The 24,309-nt window shown below is 37.7% G+C and overlaps 1 protein-coding gene across 1 annotated transcript; it reads right to left on the bottom strand.

Annotated features, from left to right (window-relative positions):
- Positions 1–6,449: 6,449 nt before the first annotated feature.
- LOC129444940 (interferon-induced protein 44) lies at positions 6,450–23,763 on the bottom strand. The gene is made up of 4 exons (XM_055205973.2): positions 23,615–23,763; positions 11,990–12,161; positions 11,256–11,356; positions 6,450–7,365 (listed from the first exon to the last, which is right to left on the bottom strand). The coding sequence occupies exons 1-4, from the start codon at positions 23,699–23,701 to the stop codon at positions 7,192–7,194; spliced, it is 534 nt and encodes a 177-aa protein (XP_055061948.2). The 5' UTR covers positions 23,702–23,763; the 3' UTR covers positions 6,450–7,191.
- Between the last annotated feature and the right edge of the window lie 546 nt (positions 23,764–24,309).

Below are 24,309 nucleotides of genomic sequence, written 5' to 3'. Positions count from 1 at the left end.
GTAGTTGTTCAATGGCATAGTCTATTTTAGTTGCCTCAAAATAGCAACACGCCAACTTGCGCCTGAGCACACCTCGTTTTCAGACCAGAACACCCATGGGCGCAAACACATTTGCTATTTAAACAAAGTGCCGCTTAACGTGAAAATGATAATTGCGCCGGTTAAAAACTAGCAAAAGACACTAGTGTCGCGCATTGCACTGCATTGCGCTGGATGTATGATAGAGCCCTAAGTCTCATCTAAGTCTGTAAATTGCTTGTTTTCTTTTCTCTTTAATAGTTTTTTCAGCTTGACATCTATCACAAGAAGCAACCACCCACACATTAACTTATTACACAAAACAAAATGTTCTTACTTAAACACATAGAAGCACTAAAAAAATAATAAACTTTGCAAGAATCAAGACCCCAGCTGAAGCAAACACGGATCACCATAATTGTGGTTTATTGAAATGTCAATATTTGTTCAATATTAATGGAGGGTGCAAAAGTTATATTAGCACAATGCAATTAACGTTGACAAATCAACCATTTTTAACACTGATTCAATGGTTTCTGTCCTCTGGGAAATCTTGCATTTATATAAAATCACTTACCCTGAGGTGGCGGGGAAGAAGGGGGACTGACAGAACTACGTTTAAAAAACTTTTGAAAAAATGTCATCTTTGCAAAATCTTTGTCCTTAATCTTGAAATTATAGAGATGAAATATTGGTTATTATAGCCCTGTTAAATTAGAAAAACAATCAGAACATTTGTGCTGTCCTGATATAATGACATCAGTGAAAGGTCTTACTGTTGAGAACCAACTCTGTTTAACACAGTATTTGCTATATTCATTGCATTTTTAATGATTGTTCCTCCTGATTTAATATATTGTGTCTCAAAGCATGTTGGAAAAAATCCAACATCAATTACTTGTTTGATTGTATTACCAAAGTCCCTGAGAGCGCTTCCAAAAGTCAGCTTTCATTTTATTTAATGCACTTAAATTCTATTCATTTCTAATAAAAATTCATTCAGTTCTAAAATAAATCTCTGTGACTTAATAAAACATCTCATGAAACAGTGGTCAAATCCTGAAGATACAGTACACAAGTTATCTGCTTACCATAAAACAAAAAGGGCATGTGATAACAAAAGAGAGTTATATCAAAAGTTAAACTAAGCAAACTATCACATTTCGAATCTTAAATGCTAAAAAGGATGTGTTCATATTTTAAGTCTGCAATTAGAAAAATAAAATTTGATATTTTCCATCAATCCTCTCTCTGTCTACAGATATTTATTAAACAACAAAATGTTTACTCTCACAAATACAATTATTGAATATATTTTTCCAATTCAGACTTATCACTAACATTTGTAACAGCATAAAGTTTTGACACTAATTGTATTCATTTTTTAAAGATGAGTCCTACCTGCAAATCAGTCTGCATGCATGTGGTAGTTTTACTTTCTATTATTCTATTTTCTATTTGCTTTCAAGTGGATTTTCAGGTTTGTCATGTCATGTTTTTTTATCACCTCTGGTGTAAGCAAGCAACACATCCTATTTCATATCCTACATTTGAGGATGCTGGATTGTTTTAGTCATATTCATAAATTATATGATTTAACAAACCTCATTAAAGGGAGCAATTTATGACTTATTTAAGATTTAAAATAGGTCTTCTGTGTCCCCACAGTGTATGCAAAGTCTTGGCTCGAAATACCCAATAGAGAATTTATTACAGCATGTTAAAATTGCCACTTAAAAATTGTGATGTAAAAGTTGTGCTGCATCTCGGTGCAGCCTGCAGTGGACATCCAACTTCACCCACATCCAAGTGTCAAGTCAGATACAACGCCCACATCCATAAATGTCACATTCTCATTAACGTTAAAACAAGAACCATCTCCAACACAGTAAGCGGTGATAATGTACCTTAACAATGCTACCCGTCATAAAACGGAGAAAAAACACGAAAAAGAGAGAAAGCCCAAGGACTGTCGAAAGACTGAAGTTGTTTGCTCAAGCTCAAAGTTCACTGCCAGGTGATATATTTCCTTTAACAGAATTCGCCTTTTAAAGCCTACAGCGAACATACTTCCTGCTTTAATGACGTTACTAGAACAGTTTTTTGACTAAACCCCGCCCACAGGAATGCCTCAGTCGCCAGATACGTCTTAAACAGCTCTGCTAAGATAAGCTGCTATCCAATCACAACACACTAAACAAATTACACAATCAGAACTTGTTACGTATTTCTGAAGGAGGACTTCATAGAACAAGACAGACATCAGCCTGTTTCGAGGACAGTGAAAACAGCACTATACAGATCAGTACATATTGTAAAAAAATACCGCGTTTTTTACACGTAAAACAGGAACACATGTTAAATTGCCCACTATAAACACAATCAAAGCTTCAAAAACACAGAAAGAATGGAATCTTAAATGGTAGCTTGTTTTGGTAAATCTTTTAATTATAGACGGTTTCATCAGATGCACGTGCGTTGTCATGGTTACGTCTGGACAGAACTTAACATCCGGTCTCTGTTTGTTTAAAGGGGTCATAGTGTGAAAATCTGACTTTTTTCATGTTTAAGTGCTATAATTGGGTCCCCAGTGCTTCTATCAACCTAGAAAATGTGATAAAGAACCATAACTTAGTTTTGCTTTCTGTGCAAGCATGTTGAAAAATAGGTCGTTCAGATTTTACCTGTTTTGTGAGGCAGGAAGCCTCACAAAACTGTAAAAATGGCTGGGTTATTTTTGACCCATAATGGGTAAATATTGGACAGAACACATGCTGGGTTAAAAATGACCACATGCTGGATTAAAAATGACCCAATGTTGGGTTGTTGTTATGCAACCATGGGGTAAAATAACCCAGCATATGGGTTAAAATAATCCAGCATTGGGTCAATTTTTTAACCCAGCACGTGTTCTGTCCGATATTTACCCATTATGGGTCAAAAATAACCCAGCCATTTTTAGAGTGAAGGCTGCCTAATCTGCACTATCCAACCACGGCACTGCCATTTAGTGAGGAGAGAAAGAGAGAGAGAAAAAAATATTTACAGCACATCTGAGTTTGCGATCAGTGTTTGCATTTCATCAGCTCATTTGCATTTTAAAGCAACACTATGTAGTTTCCATGTAAAAATGACTTACAGCTCCCCCATGTGGTTGAAAAGCGCAAACGTGCCTGGTATCAGACACTCTTCTGCAGGCAGGGGGAGGGGCGGGGCTGTGTGCTCTACCCTCCACCGCCACTTTCAGAGTGTGCTTGTAGCAGCTAGGAGGCTGCTCAGGTTGCAGCAATAGTACAATTTGTCCAGTTAAAAGTTGTTCTATCACTGAAATAATTTTAGAGACATTATTTAAAGGTAAAAAAAATTACATAGTGTTGCTTTAAAGTACACACCCAAAAACGGCACACTTGCTCAGGCCTACAAAGTGGCAATTTTAACATGCTATAATACATTATCTATGGAGTATTTTGAGCTAAAACTTCACATACGCACTCTGGGGACACCAAATACTTACTTCACATCTTTTAAAAAATCATAATATAACCCATTTAATGGTCTGACTAGTGGCTAAACGGTACTCTGGAACAAATACCTCATCTACTTTGGCTAGCAACACTGCTATCTTTTCAATCAAAATGTTAGTCCTGAGAACTTTTAGTTGATTGAGCAACCACATAATCTCACTATGTTATCCATCAATGTTAATGTAACTACCATGTCAATGTTTGTGTGCCATGTTTTTTAGCATCCTATACATTTCATGTCCAAGCCTGATGCAGAGGAGGTCAGCAGGGAATGGATGCACTGAAAAAACGAACTTTTTGGTGTAGTAATATTCATTAGATTAACTCTCATAATTTCTACATAATAATATTAACATTTATTGAGAACTAGATTTTCCTAAGTAAAATGATGATAAATACACAATTAATTCATGTAAAAAATGAACTGTGTGGGAATAGTAAGTCTTATTAGATATTTTCTTGTATTATTTAACTGTTTTATAGTCACTGCACATAGTCCTAAAATAATTAAGTAAATTTTAATCAAAAACTTTAGTTACATTTATTTGCACATGTTGTAAGGAATACCCACAATTCTTTGCGCCTGCATATTTTTACTTTTTAAGCTTTATCACAGAATAAGAACTGATAAGAACTTTAACTACTTAAATATTTGTTAGCAAAATGTCATAAAGGTTTAAGCTCTTATATTATTGATGTTGTTTTGTTGTAAATAATAATTTTGTGAAGTCACCGTTCAGGTGATCAGTGTTTCTTTACATGAACCCTGTTCAGAACATTGTATTGTAATTCTCTCCACAGTGCTGATAAAGCATGTCAGAAACACAGTTTGTGTGCGTTTCTGTTCTGAATCAAGTTTATTCAATGACTGACTTGTTGTCAGTCATGAATTTTGTGTTATAATGCCATTTATAACACTAAAAATAACTAGGTCCTTAGGAATATGTTAAAGAAAATAACAAACAGAAAATATGATTTATTTAATATTATTAGGACAGCAATGCTTCAATTTTCAAAAAAAAACCTAATAGACTTTACCTAAACGATTAAAATAAATCTAACTTCTAAATAAAATAATTAAGTAACATTTAATTAATTATTTAACATGTTTTATCATGCAATTTTAAGTAAATTTTATTTGATTTTAGTAGGTAAGTTTTACTTATAAAAAAGCAGTAAATTTTACTTAAAAAAAGTTTGTGCAAATTGTTACGAGGATTTTTTTAAGTAAATTTTACAAGTTGTTTTTTTCAGTGTGGTTTGAATGTCCCTGATGCAGTTTGACCACCTAAGGCATGCAGTGGGTGTATGATGGGAGCGTTTCTTTAGATATTGATTGCTGTATTTTTATGGTTCTAAATTATAAATGTGTTTTATCTTACAGATTAGTATAAATGTTTTATATGGTATGCTTTTAATGTGTTTCATGGTTAAGGTCTACATGAATTAAGTTTTAAGTCTCTCTGTTGCTTGAACATGAATGTGTAGGTCCACAGCTGGGCCTGGAGGAGATAAGGGTGTCCATGGTAAGGATAGCAAATAGTTGTATGATGTGTTAGAGAACAAAGACACTGAGCTTTACCACCCATGGGAGGATTTATGTACCAGCTTGGAATGTTATAGAGATAAAGCCACAGCATCCCCAAGTTGTCATGAGTTATGAGAAGGAGCTAAGGGGCCTGAAGGTTGAGTGCTGGGCATTGGGACAGTACAGAGTGAAAGAAAGGCAGGGCTACTGGACCAATATTGGACCACTATATAATATACTGAAAAACTCAGAACGGGGTCATTGTCATTATCATTTTACCAGGTGTACACCCTATGACCAGTAGTGTTTCAAGCTGTCTGATACAATTCTTTAATAAAATACTTTGAAGAGAATTTTACATCTCAACCGTCTCTGATTCTCCTGAAAAAATCCACAACATTAGTTTGTACAATGGTGGCCAATAGTATTAGAACATCTGATAGATCTAAAAATATTGACCTTCTTGCCACAAAAACATGATTTCATTTTATAACGATGATTGCTTGAGGCACAACAAATATCAGATGAGGTGAGTCGTACTGTACCCACATTTAAGTTTAATATGTGGTATGTCCACCTAGTGCAGCAAGTACAGCACATTTCTCTGGCATAGTGTCAATATATTTCCTCAAAACATCATCTTTAATGTTATGCCATGTTGATACCCATGAAGCTTTTTTTGTTGATCATCATGATTGAGTTTCATAGACTGATTCGTGATGTCAGAGATTGATTCAGTAGTTTAACCTTCTAAATGTGTTTTAGAATTCTGAAAATAACAGACCTGACACTGCTTCCAACTAGCACTGTAATATCATTTAATTTTTACATGTTATTAACACATAACACACACAAGACATATTATTAAGGTAAATCTACAACAATTAAATTACTTTATCACATAAGATCTTAGTTTTCTTTGTAATAGCAGATATATTTTGAGAGAGAGAGGGAGAGAGAATAATTGACAGCACGATTGGTCTTTGGCTGTTTCTCAATCCAAAGCCTGCAGAGGTTGCATAAGCATTACATTCGCAAGTCATAAGCATATTACAACAATTTATGATTAACTAAGAATAAAAGTCAACTTTATAATTGTTAATATTCTAAAAAATGCAGCCTAAAAATGCAACCTCTGCAGGCTGCAACCTTCTGACTGAGAAACAAGCAGTGTCAGACACATGGTTTTGCTTTGTGTGACATCACCAAAGCACCATTTTAGCGGTATCACTATGAGAAGCGGAGAGATTCTGAGTAAATAAATCACCAAGCATAAGAAGCTCAACAAAACAAAGACCACTTTCAGCAAACCAGCATTATGGCAATCAGTGTTTGCATATCTACTGTAGGGCCTCATTAACACTGCCTGTTTAAAGTGACTCAATTCCATTTTTTCCCCTTTAAGTGGCAAAGATCATATATGACCCACGGACGTGTAAGTAGGAAAAAAGCGCATAAAATCAGATATTCTCCAATCTATTTCATGCCTCATTCATATGTGGAAATAAATCAGATATGAATTGGAGACATGCATTTGCGTCCGCAATGTAGACAGACCTGATATTCCCATCTACAGACGTGTTGTGCATCATTAAAAACGCGCCGCTGGCAAATACCATCAACTCAGGTGGACACCACCTGCGATCACACAACTCTTCTTAGCAGTGCAATAGAGGCTCCGCTTTGTGGAATAATGTTGAAGTTTTATGTTGTTACAGAAATAAAGCTCTATATTGTATAATAATTTTGTCTGTGTTAATTGTATAGTGCCATATTTTACTTCCTCTGAGGTTTAAGCTGTTCCGGGTCAATAGGCCTCTACCTTGAATTGTTTTGCAAAGTGTTTATTCTAAAAGCAGATATTGGATACACGTTATTAAAAGATTATATAAGTGGATCGTCAAAAAATACCACCAGAAAAAAATCGAATACAGACAAAAAAATCGGAATTGGGCATCAGGATTTGCAGTGTAAATCCAGCCTATGTGGCATATTAAGCTAAAACTTCACATATACATATCTTAAATAAGTCTAGAATTCCCCTTTATATAAAATCTACCAAATTATCAATATATCATTAATTATTTGTAATGTTTGTTTGTAATGTTTTCTCATTTGCATTTATTCATTGTTAGCGTGGTCATCCACATAGTCATTAGCAAAGTTAATAATATTTATTAAAGCATTTAAAATCAAAATATCCATTTTGGTGCCAGTAGCATCTTCTTTGTGATAATTCTTCAAAGGGTAGATGCAACTCTCAGGAACTCCAAGTTTCTGAGAACATTCTTTCACCTGTGACAGTTGTAGAAAAACGATTATTAGAGAGGGAAAGCAGTCTTGAAGGTCCTTTCTCTTGATTTTCAGCTATATTAAATGTTGGTAAAGCTTTCTCTTCATATTGGAGCAACAACTGCCATATGGCAGCTTCAACTTGTCTTTATATTAACCCTGGGGTCCGTTCTTTGTACGTTGCTTAATTCATCTGAGATCAAATGAGACATCCAAGATGTTCAGATCTCGCTAATTATGATCTCGCTTATTTGGTTCTTTGCTGTTGATGATTAGTATGGCAGATTGAATTATCTGAGAGAACTGCGCGTTCGTACACTGCAAGAAAAGTCAATACATATCGATAGTAGAAACACTGATCAGCCACGCTCTGATTGGCCGGTTGTTACAATGTTATTACAACGATATGTATTGACTTTTCTTGCAGTGCACGCACACGCCCAATTTTTAACCCTGCAGTGCACGAGCTATTGATGAAAGGCTGTGAACTTTTTATGACGCTGATTTTGTAAACCCAGTTAAAGCTACTTTTGTACATAAAATCATCCTATATAATGTAAAATATTCTGTGAAAATATAATCTTGATATCTATGCTTGTCAAAGATTGAAATTAATGATTGTAATTAAACTTTGACGCTCCTAAAGTCTCTTTAAAAACTGTTAAATGCTGTTTTATCTGTTTGAAACAGCAACACAAAAAGCACAATAAAAACAGGTGGTGGTCCTCCATTTTCATGTGATGTGCTGGCAGGAGTGATGTCTCTAAACTGATTGATTGTACAGATCATCTCAGCTGCTCTTTCTTAAACCCACAGCCAATGCAACAATTTAATTTCTGATAAATAAAATTTGAATTGTACACTCTAAAAAAAATCCGTAAAAAACGGACAAAGTACTGTGTAAATATGAAGGAATTTTCCGTATTTATGTTTTACAGGCATTTATCCGTTTTTTTTATAACATGTTGCATTATGGGTACAATAACCCCTGCTGCAATCTTTCACTTTTGCCTCTCTATCACCATCTCTGTTTGAAACCTAAAATTACAACTTGCTTGCAGAGTTATTGTCTAACATGGATGATGTTTAAGTTCTAAACAAATGCTGTCAGAACAAGATACAAGTGTTCAACTATTTCAGCATCCACACACGTGATTTAGTAGACAAATCTTCTTTCTGACGTGACGTGTAAGTCAAATGGATATTTACCACAACATTTATCACATTAAATCTCCAGTTTGTGTTTCTTTTAGATTCATTTGAAGTCACCACTATGGTGATTAGTGTTCCCTTTAGTTAGGCTTTTGTCCCTTGACTTTCCAGAACTGACTCTGCTCTTTTAGCATTGCAAAAGTGTTTTTGCTTGTAGCAATTACAACTTCTTTGTTGCTTGAGGAAAGAGAATTTTCTATGATGTCATATAAGCTTGGTTGTTGTTATGTTATGCTGCCTAACATTTAAACATGAAATGATAAAATAAGAATAAAGAACTGAAATGTATAAGAGTGACACTCTATGCTGATCTAAAAACACGCTGTATTGATTAAGATGGCTGCAAAATTTGTCACCTGTGGTTTTTGCTTCAGAGACATCAACACTTTGGATACAAATCTCAACAATGGTGAGAGTAAATGTTAAGAGAGTTTTCTACAATCCTGGTACCCAGCATGCATTGCGGCATGAAGCTTTGTTGTTGATTGTCACCATTGTTGCGTTTCATAGGCAGATTGAAGTGTCCCTAAAGGTTACGGAAAATGTTCTGTAAATCTACGGACAGTGTTCTGTAAATCTACAGAATGTTCAGTTTTTGAATAAATGGAAGTGTCTTTAAACATAACGGAAAAAGTGCCGGTAATTTTCTGCCAGGACATTATCCGTTTTTTACGGATTTTTTTTTTAGAGTGTAGTTTATTATAAGATTGTGTTTTCCTCTCTTTTGTGCGGTTGTATATAATACACCAACACTTTTAGCAGTTCTCAAGAATGTGGTTAATAAGTATGATGTGCAGTTAGGGAATGGTAATGTTATTCTACATCAAAAGATTATAAAATGCAGCCGTTTCTGATAGCAATGCACATGACAGTAAAGAAATCCTCTCAGATTAAAGTCCTTTAGAGAAACTATATGCAAGTGGTTAAATAAGTTTACTTCAATTGCATTCATCTTAACCGATTTCTGACTATATTAACAATATTAGCAGTATTTCACGTTAACTGAAAGTCCTGCATCTGCTGAGTCTGCACAGAAAAGTGTAGTAAAGAAGATAAAGATATGTGAAAATATGTGCAAAAAAACTTATTTGGTTATTTTGGTCATTTTTGTCACAGGAAAGGGACAGAGTAACATGTTTGTAGACAGAGTTTTAAAGATAGAACAGATAGAAATTACTAAACGAAAACCGTTTCATGCATGACTTTGTAAGCTACTTGACAATCTAAAGACAAAACTAAATTAGGAAATTAGTTTATTTAAAGGAAAATTATTTCACACTGAGTAATATTTAAGCAATATCGCTCGAGTAGGAGTGTGATATAGCTCTATATCATCACGGCTGTGATTAGGCCAGAGGCACAAGGCCGTAGCGATTATTATTAAACTTCGTTCTTGTCAGTACTATATAAATCCAAGAGCGCTGTTCTTTGACGGAATAATAACTTCCGATTGGGATGCACAGACTGATTTACGAGCTAGTGAACTAATGAGACACACGGAACGTGATTCAAAACAGCGCGTTTGTGTGTGTGTCCAGGTCCGTGTGTGGGTGCAGTTTCTCCATTCAGAGATGAGCCTGTTTAGAGGACCTCCATTCACTAGGTGGTGGAATAATACGAAAGGTAAAGCGGTTACAGTGCCGTTATCAGCACAATATCGCATTGCTCTTAGCCAATCAGATTTGAGAACCAGAAAGAACTGTTGTATAATCTTTATTTAGAACATCTACGAGTGCTGGGAATGATTGATTGCTGTTTTTATTAAGGAAAATTCAAACAAATTTAAAATGAATGTGGTCAGCATGTCTTGTCATTCGTTTAAGAATAATAATCAAAACACCTGTTACACTAAAAACAAGTTGCACAAGTACAAAAAACAAAATTTGTTATATTATACATTTTTAAATAATATCGCTGAAAGATTTAATTGATCTATCCTTTTTGTTGCGTGTTGAATTTGGAAGGCTCTTTATATTAATCATGCATCTTACGCAGATTGCGCTCGTATAATGGAGAATACGCGACTGCGTCAGACTTTCCGTATCACATCCGCTTAACTTGACAATCTAAAGACAAAACTAAATTAGGAAATTAGTTTATTTAAAGGAAAATTATTTCACACTGAGTAATATTCTTTATTTAGAACATCTACGAGTGCTGGGAATGATTGATTGCTGTTTTTATTAAGGAAAATTCAAACAAATTTAAAATGAATGTGATCAGCATGTCTTGTCATTCGTTTAAGAATAATAATCAAAACACCTGTTACACTAAAAACAAGTTGCACAAGTACAAAAAAAAAAATTTGTTATATTATACATTTTTAAATAATATCGCTAAAAGATTTAATTAATAAATCCTTTTTATTACGTGTTGAATTTGAAAAGCTCTTTATATTAATCATGCATCTTACGCAGATTGCGCTCGTATAATGGAGAATACGCGACTGCGTCAGACTTTCCGTATCACATCCGCTTAAAAAGTACAATCTGTTTACATTAAATAAACCTGCTCCCGAGCAGGGTTGAGCTTAGGGACCTGTTGCTATAACAGCAAGTCTAGGATGAGCTTCGAAGAACCAAATAACCCAAGATCATGCCAAATCGTCAACAATCAAATCCAGCTAACTGAGTTAGCGACGTACAAAGAACGGGCCCCAGGTCACAATTTTTAATACACACCTTCTCTTTTATTTTCCTGCTTGTGTAGATTTTCTCAAGATTTGCTTTAACCAGTGGACATGCTTTATCCACCATAGTCAAGATGACAGCTTGAGGAAGGCCTGTAGTACAATAAACAACTTATGTCAGAAATGTTTCATTATTATGTTGAAACCACAGTCTAAAGGGCAATCCAACATGAGTTCCAGTACTATGTCCTTTAAAAATTATTTTTGTAGACACTGGCGAGGCGGTGACATTTAGCAATACGCAGATTTTTTTAAGGTGCACTCTTTATAAATAAATAAATCTTCCTACATAATTTATTTTATAAAACACCATAATGTGTATTCTAGAGACTTTGACCTTTCCAAAGATATAGTTAGTCATGATTAGATTAGAATTCACATGCAAATATCAAACTAATAGTAGTAACATAGACAACTGTAGTATTGATGGAAACACTGAGGACAAGGAAATGTTTATGGAGAAGGGAATTATACGTAGATGTTAGAGATGTCAATCTTAAACATGATATGGAAGTTATTAATTGGTTAAGTATTGTTTTCAATTTGTTTTGTTTGTTTATAATGTAAAGAAGTACACCGTAACTTGTAAAACGTAGTAGTGGTATGAAATAAAATTTCATATAAAGTATTTCTGCCTTTAAGACCATATATTACCACAAGAAACACATTTTTAGGTTACCTTAAAATACATTTATATGGTGTAAATATAACTTCAAAATGACTTACCGACATCTCTTGCTTTCATTCTAACTTCTATCATTTGTCTTTTGACCTCATTGTCCATTATTGAAATTTTATTTGCAGGAAGAACAGATACCAAACAATGAATCTTGTCTTTCAGACTGGGGTTTCTGTTATACATTGAGTCTTCATGTGTAATTGCTCCAACCGGGTTAAACTGAAAACACAAAGCAGTTAATATATTCCCTCCTGTAGTGAACTCGCTGCTATCAGCTCCAACCACCTGAGGGCGTTCTCACCTGAATAATGACAAAACATTTACAGCTATTTCCTATCATCTCATTACACTGTTAAACCTTGCTGTAGATTTCTGGGTAAATAACTGTAAAATTGGCAGTATTAAGCTTTAACATCGGTGAAAGGTATTTTACTGTGATATGATGTGCAGTTATGCTAATAATAAACTACAGTAAATTACTCTTTGCACCAATTAAGGAAAATAACTGTTATATTATCTGGTAAATTACTGGCATACACACACACACACACACACACACACATACATCCACAGGTGCAGGTGTCACCAATTTATAAACTTGTTTGTTTGTTTGTTTACTCTGTAGCGTGCTGTGTTGAACAATATAATAGTGGATTTGTATGTTTAAAAGCTGAAAATGAGTAAGTAAACTGTTAAAATATTTGTGAGTAGGCACGTGCACACATACCGTGTGTCTCAATCAGCTCCCTTGTTCAGTAGTCAGGGCACTGATCAGGGAGTCAGCCATTTTAAGGGCTGTCTCAATCGCAAAATCCGTTCAGTGCACTGGATCGTTTGTTCCCTAAAAATTCCCACAATGCAACGCAAAAAACAGTGAGCATCGATGGTCCCTATGTTCCCTAACCGGAAATCACGTGACCTTTTCTGAAGCTCGCCAACCGAACATCACGTGATCCAACTCAATAAACTTTATGAAATGTTACAGAACTTTTATAAAGACAAACATTTGTTTTAGTTGTAAATATAAACACACATTGCTACCACAATCTACTCAATATTTAAAATAATAATATTTATTTAAAATTGTAAATATATTTATTACATTTAAAATGTAATTATATGCCTCCAATTTTATGCACAGATATGTAAGAGAATAATGACAGCATTTTTCACAATGTAAAATTAAGTCAGAGAGATGTTGGTTTTGCCGGTTGTTGATGAGTAACAGCTGTGAGTGATTACAACGCGCTTAAGCTGCCACGTGACAGAAAAATAATTGAACGTTAGGTGTGTTCGACTTCATGCGGTGCTGCGCAGACCGATCGGCGGCTGACTTAAAGCAGTGCATTCCGGTTAGTATTTTTGTCCGACTTCAGTTGGCGCTGCAGGCACGTGACTGTGTCATATGGTTTTTAAGTACCGCGAGAGCGGTTCGAGATCAGCCGCCTGAGTTAGCCAGCGCAGTTCGCGAAGAGGAGCTGCATGGGCTGTAATGACGACACAGCTGTTTCACGATTTGTTCGGATTCACCACATGACAACAATCACGTGTATTTCGTGTTTATTTTCACGCCTTCAGTTCCACAAATGCTCACAAATCTGTATTTTTATAACAGTTAAAGCTATTTTCATAGCGATGTTATATTGTGTCATCATCATCAAAATAAAATGGATAAAAAACGTAGACCTCACTACATTGGTATTTAAATAATATATGCTTATGTTGAACTTTATTCTTGTAAAAACAGATGCTGTAAGCCTCTTCAGTTCCACTCATGCTCATACACGGACATTCAAAACAGTATAATTCACTTTTTATGTAGTTTACATCTTACAAATCATGTTTAATGTGATTAAGCAAGCAAACGGCACGTGATCAGCCATGCCTGACGTAAATGCAGCAAACTACGGGAACCACAGCGCGTCCGACTTCACGTCTCCGTTTTCAGCTCCTCCCCGCCTGCACGCGGCTAATTTCGCCGATCGGTTACATCCAGCCACAGCCGATGTCGAACACACCTACTGTCCCAATGTGAAGTGAGCTATAGGGTCCTTACCAGTGCCCCAACCTGTGTACACGATATACTGATTCACGACCTCGGGAGCTAGGGAACGAATTTAGACACACGAGCCGTTTCTCAATACTAAGTACGCCAAACTCGGACTTGTGTCCTTCGTAGTTCGAACTTGCAAGTTCAGACTCGGAAGAACGAACTTCTGACGTGAAATGCATTCTGGGAAACTTCGCTGTCACAAGTCCACACAAGTCTCCTCTGATGCATCCTCGATAAAATGGGCGGATCAAGAACACATCCGGGGATTTTATGTGAACTTGGGCTTGATGCGAACTTTGAATTGGAACAGTACTTGGGTCGCGACTGATGACGTTTCACAAGTCCACAAGAACGCAAGTACAGACAAGAACGCATATTGAGAAACGGCTATGGATAGACATAAAAGGGGGCTTGAGCACCTGCCCTTTTTTATCCTGGAGAGAAAGTGCCCTTTTTTTCTGGGTTGCTTTAAAAAAAAATATATATGATCTTTATTCATATACCAAATGATGTCTGTCTGTTTCTTGTGTTTTTAACTTGTTGCTTATTTAATTTAACATGAATTTATTCAGGAATCATTTAAATGAGATTTAAACTCTTATATAAAGAAAAATAGCGCTATTTGTGGCACACAAACGGTTAACAGATGAGTCCCGCCTCCAAAATTCACATCGCTAATATAATTGGCTTTACCTTTCCTTAGTCCCGCCTCTCTAACTTACTTCGCTTTATGATTGGCTTGTCTACACTCGTGCTGCATCATTCGCGCTTCATGCTCAGCCTGAACGAGACGCGATGTCCATGGCCCTGTCCCAAATGGTGCACTTCATGTGGACTTTCGGTCTCGTGGCCTTAAATTGCGCGTGCTCGCTTAGTCCACACTCTAAAAACAAACGGTGCTATATAGCACCAAAAGTGGTTCTTTGCTCGTAATCATAGAAGAACCGTTTTTAGTGCCATATAGCACCGGTGAAGCACCAGTGAAGCACCTGTGTAGAACCATATAGTGCTATGTAGAACCATATTTGGTGCTATAGTGGTTCTGTATGGCCCCTGTGTGGTTCTGCACGGGTGCTTCACTGGTGCTTCACCGGTGCTGTGTGGCACTGGGGACGGTTCTTCTGTGGTTACGATCCAAAGCAACAGTTTTGGTTCTATATAGCACCGTTTGTTTTTTTAGAGTGCACGAGTCCGTAGGGTGTCCCATCTGTCATTTTTACGCTTTGAAGTGTTCTCATCAGCGCCTCCTTTGCCCCCTTGATGCGGTCTTCAGCGAAGCCCGCACTGCAGCAGGCTTCGCGCACTTTACCAACCCAGAAGTCCTTGCGAAAGAGCAATCAGACCAATCAGACGACGGAAGGGAGGAGCTCACACTGACGGGCAACTTCTCTACCTATTTCCGGTGTGACGCTCGAGTCTGTCCCAAAATACGCACCCACGTGGACTCGTATCAAGGGTCCCTAAAGTCTGGACTACGTGATGTCATCAAAGTGTGGACTCTGAGGAGGACCACAAGTCCGGAGTGTGCCATTTGGGACAGGGCCCATGATTATGCAGGCAGCTACCGGTAAGTATGTAAGGAAGAAAGCATTCATCTATTAACAGTTTTATGCACAAAATATGGGACATGTGGTTACACATAACGATTCAGGGACATTGTTTTCCATGGCAATCCCATATTAACCTGAAGAGTTGCAAACTTGTAACAGTGTAGTCGTGTATGTAGTTTAAACAAACTGCTCATAAAATAATAAAGCACAAACAATAAAATAATTGCTAACTACAGTAGTAAGCTTTTTGGTTTGCGTTTTTAGTAATGTCTGTTAAATAAGTATGTGTTATACTGGAGTGCTGGAGTAGAATGGGAAGAAATCTGATGGTTCAGTATTTTACTTGCCCAGTCTGAATTTTCACTGCCATCACAAAAAAGTAAAATACAAATAAAATAGGCCTAATCTATATTTGGTGTTTCTGACATGTGTGACCCTAATAAATATGAAACCTAAGATTAAAGGTGCCATAGGATGTGTTGTCATAATATGTTAAATTGTTCTTTGACAATTACATAGAAGGTATGTTTTATTAAGTGCAAAAATTATCCAGAAACGTTTTTACATATCTATTTACAACCCTAGAATTTGTCATTTTAATTAAATGGTCTATTTTTGCCCTATTTGAAAGGGTCATGAATAATAATGTTGAGCTCTGCTCTGATTGCTCTGCTCTGAGGCTCATGCCAGAAGCTCACATTAGTAAACAGACCTTATATTTTGAGCCCTTATCAGACAAAAATACATTTTGAGTAACAACTAACAACTAATCAGCTAAACGCTAGCATATGATATAGCATTTATTGGCATGTAGCGCTAACTCAGCAGTCACAACTTTCTTTTTAGCATTTTAACAAATTTGTAATTAATGTGTAATTTAATGTTTTAAAAACATGCACATTGTGTAATGGCTTCCTTTGCTCCTCTATAAACCTAGAATACTAAGGAGACCATGGTGTCTGTGTGAACTGATTATTTTGTAGACATCTTAAACAAATTAAACAATTGCGTGAGTTTGAGGAAGATAAAATTAATTAACTTTTTTAATATTTTTTTTTAAAAAGGAAGTCAGAATTGTGTTAATATATATACTTTTTGTAAAAAAAAGAAAAAAATATACATAATTATGAAAGGTGCCCTTTATTTCACTTGAGCCCCTGCCCCTCAAAATGTCTGTGCACATCCCTGTTTGTGAGTGTTTTTAAAACACATAAAGTCAAGGTTCCAAATAGCTTCCTGATTAGCAAGTTTTTAGCATCTCCTATCAACGTTAACCCTTGTGCATTGTTCAAATTCACTGCCCTTTCATGTGCCCAAAAAATACCACTAAATGAACCTGTTGTAAAAATTTATCAGATTAATATATATATATATATATATATATATATATATATATATATATATATATATATATATATATATATATATATATATATATATATATATATATATATATATATATATATATATATATATATATATATTAATCTGTTAATCAACCTCAATACTGATCAAAATGACCAAATATTTACAAAAATTCCATGATTGTAACTCTTTAATTGCCAAGTTTATAAGTGAACTTCCCAAATAAGTATTTGGGAAAAACACAAAATGACTTATTTTCAATATAAAAAGTGATTTTGGACTGGATTTTTTAAAACCCTTTTATCTTGGGCATTTCAACGATTAGAAAAAAACAGTGGCTTTGATGAATTTTTATTTTTTGTGCAGCATCAGATTTTTTTTTTCTTCCTCATTTATGGTTTGTGGTCATTTTGCCCCATTGACTTCCATTATAGCAACATTTTTTTATTGCAAAGCCATGACACCTTATAATCATGCATTTTTGATTGATGGTGGTTTTTCCTTTTGCAAAAAGGTAAAATTTGTCGTTTTTACTGTTGATCACCATGTGGCACCATTAACCCTTTAGTGGGCCTGTGCAAAAAACAGAGCTTAATTTCTGGTTTCCACTTCGAGTTATATGGAGCATTTTGTTAATGCTTGAATTGTAAGAATATAAGAAGGTCATTTAAATTATGTTGAATTACTGCAGGTTTGGAATAACGTAAGGGTCAGCGGTGACTGAGATCTTTTTTTTTTTTTGAGGATGGGATTTGACATGATTTTGTTAAGTGTCTTAAAAGAATTTGTCTATTACACTGAAAGTAAACCACACAATTTGCCAGATGTGGTATAATTGCTTTTTTTGCTATGTGTCGCACTACCAATAAATAACCTGAATGTTATTTGATTGCATTGTTTTGGAGTATGATTTTATTCGTTTTTGCTTAACTGTCATGCAGTGGCAGTGTTCTTTGTTTATATTATTGCTTTTTGTTATCTTATCTCATTTCTAATTCTACAGAAAATTTGTTCTGTTTAGTTTAATTTTGTGATTCCTTGTGTTATGTATTTATCTATTGTCAGGATTCTGCCAAGGAGTCTTGTTTTTTATTTTTATCTAGTCATGTTGGCAGCGTTCTAAAGTGTAATAAAGTGTATTTGTCTAAATATGTTGGTGTTCTTTCTCCCTTTTATAAAGTAACATAAAAAAGAACCTAAGTTCTTACAGTATAAAACTCTCCAGTGGAGAGTCTACACTGGCAAGTGTAGCCTGTGTCAGGTATGACACTACTGCTCACTTACATAACTTTTACAGCATTACCTTTACACCTTTCTACATTCTCACACCTCATATACAACCATATGTTTAGCAAATGAGCGGCACCTTGTGATACATTTAGAAAACGGCACTAAATCACTTTCCCACTCATTCTCCTTCACTACTCCCTGCTGGTGGAATGATTTTCCTAATGCAGTCCGGTCAGCCACATCTCTTGCAACATTCAAAAAACAATTAAAAACTCAACTTTTCCAAAATAGATATTGATTGTTCTCTTATGTCCTCTATCGTTACAAAAAAACTTATTTTTTTGGAATAGTGAAAACTTGTAACTTGGTATAGGCACTTTATTTGTATAATTGCCTCCCTATAACAAATCCCTTTGTTGTTTCCTAATCTTTATAAGGTGCTTTGGATAAAAGCGTCTGCTAAATGCCTAAATAAAATGTACTCTACCTGTGTCCAAAATCGCATACTAAAATGATTTGTTGGATTTACTTTAAAAAATTCCGTCAAGTGCTTCTACACATTTTTTAAAGTAATAAAAACAAAAAAATTGCTCATTTTACATAAGAAATTCAAATAAACTTAAACCCTCTTTGAGTAGTGACTACAATAAACAATAGTTCCCTTTCAGAATAGTTCCCTTTCACGAATTGGGAACTCACTTAGAGAGACCAATCTGCTTCGAATACTACTAAAACGCCAATGAGATATTTGCATAATGCTGGCGCCGCCCCGCCAGGTGCGTATATAAGCCACAGGTGCAAATATAGAAATCAGCTTTTTATCGCTTCGAAAGCCGGCAGTATCTGCTACTGAGAAGCTACTTTCTGCTCTGGTGGGAAACGATTGCTGAAGTTGGTTGGACAAGCAGTACCACAGCGGACACCGCAGTTTTTCCACTACTCTGCATCTTTTTTGTTTTGAGTTATTAGTGAGTGCGTTGCTGATCCCTGTGCGCATCATCAACTGAGCATCTAGAGTGAATTTCCCTGAAAGAGTGATACGGAGAGCTTTGTGCCTTGTTAAAGGCAGCCACTCTCTCGTATAACCGGAGATCAGCATCCTTTTCAGGATGGCTTTTCGTCCGTGTGTTCTTGGATGCAGCAAGTACATGGGTCCAAAGGACGGTCACGAGCGCTGTCTTTCATGCTTGGGCATCGAGCATGCGGAGGCTGCGTTCGCTGGGGGTGCATGTTCTCATTGCGAGGAGATGTCCCTTCTGGATTTACGCAGGCGGTTGTCGTTTCTACGGGAACGGCGTCCGCGTCCGGTGAGTTCTGACCGCCGCCACGGAGCGGCCGCGAAGCTCTCTAAGGACGATTTGCGTCTAACTGTGCTGAGCCGGTCGGGGGATTCTTCCTCCGGCTCTCAGCCTTCCCATCCTCAGCCGGTAGAGGTGCCTATGGAGACTGCAGCATCGTGTTCTACGAGCTAGAGTTGGGGTACTCGAACTTGGACTCGGACTCGAGTCCGGACTTGAGTCCAATTTTGAATGAACTCGGACTTGTCACGCACTCGGGTGAATTTGTACTCGGACTTGACACGGACTTGGACATTTTGGACTCGGAAAATATCCCGAGTACAGTCGAGTCCGCTTCACGTGTAACGCCAGCATAAACTTGAGATGAGAAATTAATTAATGTCTTAATGTCTCAGTGTCTCATACACACTGCAACTTTCGGGGGTGACAACCGCATTTAAATGCGGGAGTGAATCCCCTAAATGTTCGTTTCATGTCTGTACGGAACAAGACTCACTCCCAAAAATGTGATGATTGACACATAAATAACCATAGCAACGTCCTACCGTCTCACGTGCTTATCACTCACAGCTTTGACCAAAATAATCTAACAGCATTGTGTTTTGCAATAAACCTGTGTCTTGGCGTTGTGTATTACGCTTCTTTTGTGAGGCTGCTTCACAGCGCGCGGTCTTGCAGTGTTGCCAGGTCCTCGGCTTTTTTGTACGTAAGTATTGTTTTGGCGCTTAACCGTTTATGGCTTTTGGCTCATGAAGCGATCAAGTTTTTGGCGTTAATAAAGTGTGAAGGCGCCGGTCCCAATATTTTGATCTTTGAAGTAAAGCATTTAGATTTATTTTGGTTTATTATTGGATTTTTCCTGTTCGCTGTTTTTTTATTGCAAGATCAGGCAACACTAGTCAGCAAACCTCGTGCCTGTCATTTTCTGAACCGCACATACAGAAGACTTTTCCCCTTCTAGGAATTTATTTTTTCAGAAGAGAGATCTGTTTATGATGCACGTTTAAACACTTGATTAACTACTATAGTCCTGTTATTTTACTGCAACACACTGGCAGGCAGCAGCCAGTCGCATTATATGTGCAGACAAACACACACACACACACATCAATGCATGGCTAACACAATGTCCTCAAAGTCAGCAATAATTTGTTTTGCTTACGAAAATCATAGAGAATTTATTTGCAAGACATCTGGTAAAAAGAAGATAGCTCTACATCCCTTTCTTTTCTTTGAAATAATTTTTGATAGGAAACTAGTTGACATAAAATAAAAATGTTCAATGGCAATGACAAGATGCAATTGAGGTATTTTTATTACATTTTTATATTCCCATTGGTTTAATGGGTGGAAAGGTTAAAGTATCAATAGAAAGTAACAATTTACAATACAAATTTTGTATCTTTTTTCAATTTAATTACTTTCTGGACTCGGGCGGACTCGACTTAGACTCGGCCTTTAAGAACTCGGACTTGAGTCCAACTCGGACCCTTTTGGACTCGGACTTGGACTCGGACTTGATGTTTAATGACTTGGTCTTGACTCGTACTCGACAAAGGTGGACTCGGACCTAACTCTACTACGAGCGCTGTAGAATCCGTTGTGCCTCCCTCTGGACCCGCTTCGACCGCAACACCCGAGGGTGGAGCCCCTCTTTCCGAAGCTGACTCTGACATTCTTCCTCCTTCTGGTCGGGTCGTGACGCCGGAGTTTGACCCGGAGATGGTGGCTGTGCTCTCTCGAGCGGCGGAGACCGTAGGGTTAGAGTGGGTTAACCCCCCTCAGCCCGAACCGTCCCGCCTGGATGATTGGTTCTTCGGAGCTGCCCAGGCTTCACAGCCCTCTCCACCAGTACCTTTCTTCCCCGAGGTGCACGAGGAGCTGTCACAGACTTGGAAGTCGCCGTACTCTACCCGGTTACGGCCGATTCAGCCCTCCCCCTCACCTCCCTTACCAACGTTGCCGCTAAGGGTTATACGGGGATCCCCCCTGTGGAGCGAGCGGTCGCGATGCAGCTGTGTCCGGCCAGCGCTGCCTCCTGGAAGGACCGCCCTTCCCTCTCGGGCTTGTAGACAGTCGTCCGGTTTAACGGCCGCTGCCCATCAGGCTTGTGGAGAGGCGGCTTCGGCTCTGCATGCAATGGCTTTGCTGCAGGTCCATCAAGCAAAGGCCTTACGAGATCTGCATGAGGGAGGGCACGATTCACCCGTCTTCTCGGAGCTCCGGGCTGCCACTGATTTGGCTCTCCGCGCTACGAAGGTGACGGCGCAGGCGATTGGTCGTGCGATGTCTACACTCGTGGTCCAAGAACGCCACCTATGGTTATGTCTGGCCGACATGATGGAAGCGGACAAGAACAAGTTCCTGGACGCTCCAGTGTCACAGACTGGCCTATTCGGCGAGTCAGTGGAGTCTTTTGCGCAGCAATTCACCGCCGCTCAGAAGCAGACTGAAGCGATCTCCAAGATCATGCCCCGGCGCAAGAGGCCTGCCTCTCATCCACCAGCACCGGCTGCCCAGTCTGCTCCTCGCCGAGGGCGCCCTGCGGCGGTTGCATCCGTGGGGTTAATCCTACTAGCCCACGTTTCCCTCAGCAGAGCACTGCTTTGCTTACACAGCCACGGCTGTCATTTATACCTCAACTACGGTTGACTTTCGCCCACCAATAGCCCTTAACGGGGCGGTGGCTTCCGCAGCGTCCATATACCGCTCAGATAGGGCGCTTCCCAGTCGCCGGCACTACTGTGGGTTAAAGGAACATCTAGTGCCCGGCCTTCTGCCTTAAAACCTAATTCTCCTTATCCTTAAGTGGAACCGGAGGGCTTTACGCAGACACTGGAAGAGGTCAGCCCTCAGTGGCGTTTTGGTAGGGATTCCCAATTCGTCGGTCACGACGTGACGTCGTAGTGACCGACTGAAAGGGAACGTCTCGGTTATGTATGTAACCCTCGTTCCCTGAAGGAGGGAACGGAGACGTCACGTCCCGTCGCCACAGGGCTGCTCCCTGCTGTTTATCGGCCGGTCACACTTTCCGGCTTTCTCAGCGAAAAAGAAGCTGATTTCTATATTTGCACCTGTGGCTTATATACGCACCTGGCGGGGCGGCGCCAGCATTATGCAAATATCTCAATGCCAAGTTCATTGGCGTTTTAGTAGTATTCGAAGCAGATTGGTCTCTCTAAGCGAGTTCCCAATTCCTCGGTCACGACGTGACGTCTCCGTTCCCTCCTTCATGGAACGAGGGTTACATACGTAACCGAGACGTTTCACGTGCACAGACAAAACTAAACTTTATTTAATTTTTGCTCTATGTCCCTTTAGGGGCTCCGTACAATTATGTTGGCTGAACAAAGTAAAGTATGTTTAAGTAAAGCAGACAAGACTTACTTTTGTTGAATTAACTCTAGAATCACTTTCTGTTACATTTTTAGACATCCTAACCCAAACTCGAACCCCAACTCCAGGTGAGAATAGTTTTAAAAGCGGAAGAAAAACATGTAGAAACCAATACATAAAAGTACATCCTAACATAAAAGTACATCCTAATGCATCCTAAATCTAACCCCAACCCCAAGCAGCAGTGATTTGAAAATAGGAAAAAACAATGAGGAAACAATACATAAAATGACACGAGAAATACGTGGGAGTGACACGGAAATCTTTTTCCCCCAGAAAAAGCTAAATTCCGTGACATGGTCACGAATAAAATTATCACATTTTCTGTCACTAAAACACGGATTTCCATGAGGTCATATTGTTTTCAATGTAAGTCAGTGAAGCCCTTTGTTGGTTGGGCATAGTAAGTGGCAGCTCAAACTCTACGATGGCTTCACCTCTCACTGTTACGTTAAGCACAATCCAGTCATTTATATAGATCAGTGGTTCCACCCAAGTCGTCTAGCTGACATCATCAGAGAATGATTGCCACAAGATTTAAGTTTATGAGGGAATATGAATTTTTAAAAAATAATGACTTACATGGATAAATTATTTATAATAACCACTGCAGTTTGTACATTAAAACATAATAGTTTGTTTTGATTTCATAGGGGCTTTAAGTTTTCCTTATGTATTTACATTTTAATAGAACCACATTACCACTTGTGCTCTGATTAAAAAAGGGATATTGGTCACTTTGACCTTCAAACTAGAAAAAAAGAATTATAATACACTTACAGTATAATCATTTCTAATGTGACCGTGTAATATTTTGATGATGTCATCAATATGTATCCCATGTGATCCTTGATGATGAATACCCATGGTGTCAGTAAATGTGAAAGGGTAGTAAGAGCCTGTTGTGCCTTTCCTCAGTTTGTAAGTTTTGCACTGGTAACAAAACACAAATTTTACTTATTGTTTTACTTCAAAGCTCTCCTCAAGAGATATAAAACATAATTTTCATGATTTCATTAAGTTTAGGCAGTATTTTACCTTCAAAGTGAAACTGGCTCCATGTAAATTATTATTTGCCAGGGCTCTGGTAGTAATGCGGCCTTGAAGACAATTATTCACAGAGTTGATGAAGCTTGACTTTCCAGAACCTACTGGTCCATGCAGAAGAATTCTCAGTGTGTCAACCTCTGAGTTCACAGGCTGGAAATTGTTTATTGTCCCCAAAAGGTTTTGTATAGGTTCACTTGTAAGAGTGTAAGAAAAGGGAGAAAATCTGTATTTGGAGCTAAATAGTATTAGTGGCTGCTTTCTGATGGTAGGTTTGACCACTTTGTTTTTATTGCAGTTTGTGGAGCCTAGGCTGTCTACAAAGATTGCGTTTTTTTACAGTTTGATCAGCGGACAGGCAGCAAGCAGATAGTGTGGAGATGTTTGCTGTATGTAACAGAAAAAATGTTTTATGGTCTAAAACACGT

This window comes from Misgurnus anguillicaudatus, chromosome 3 (assembly GCF_027580225.2).
Source record: "Misgurnus anguillicaudatus chromosome 3, ASM2758022v2, whole genome shotgun sequence".
Taxonomy (NCBI): Eukaryota; Metazoa; Chordata; class Actinopteri; order Cypriniformes; family Cobitidae; genus Misgurnus; species Misgurnus anguillicaudatus.
The sequence above is the reverse complement of the archived record's forward strand: the minus strand, read 5'-3'. Positions and strand labels throughout refer to the sequence as shown.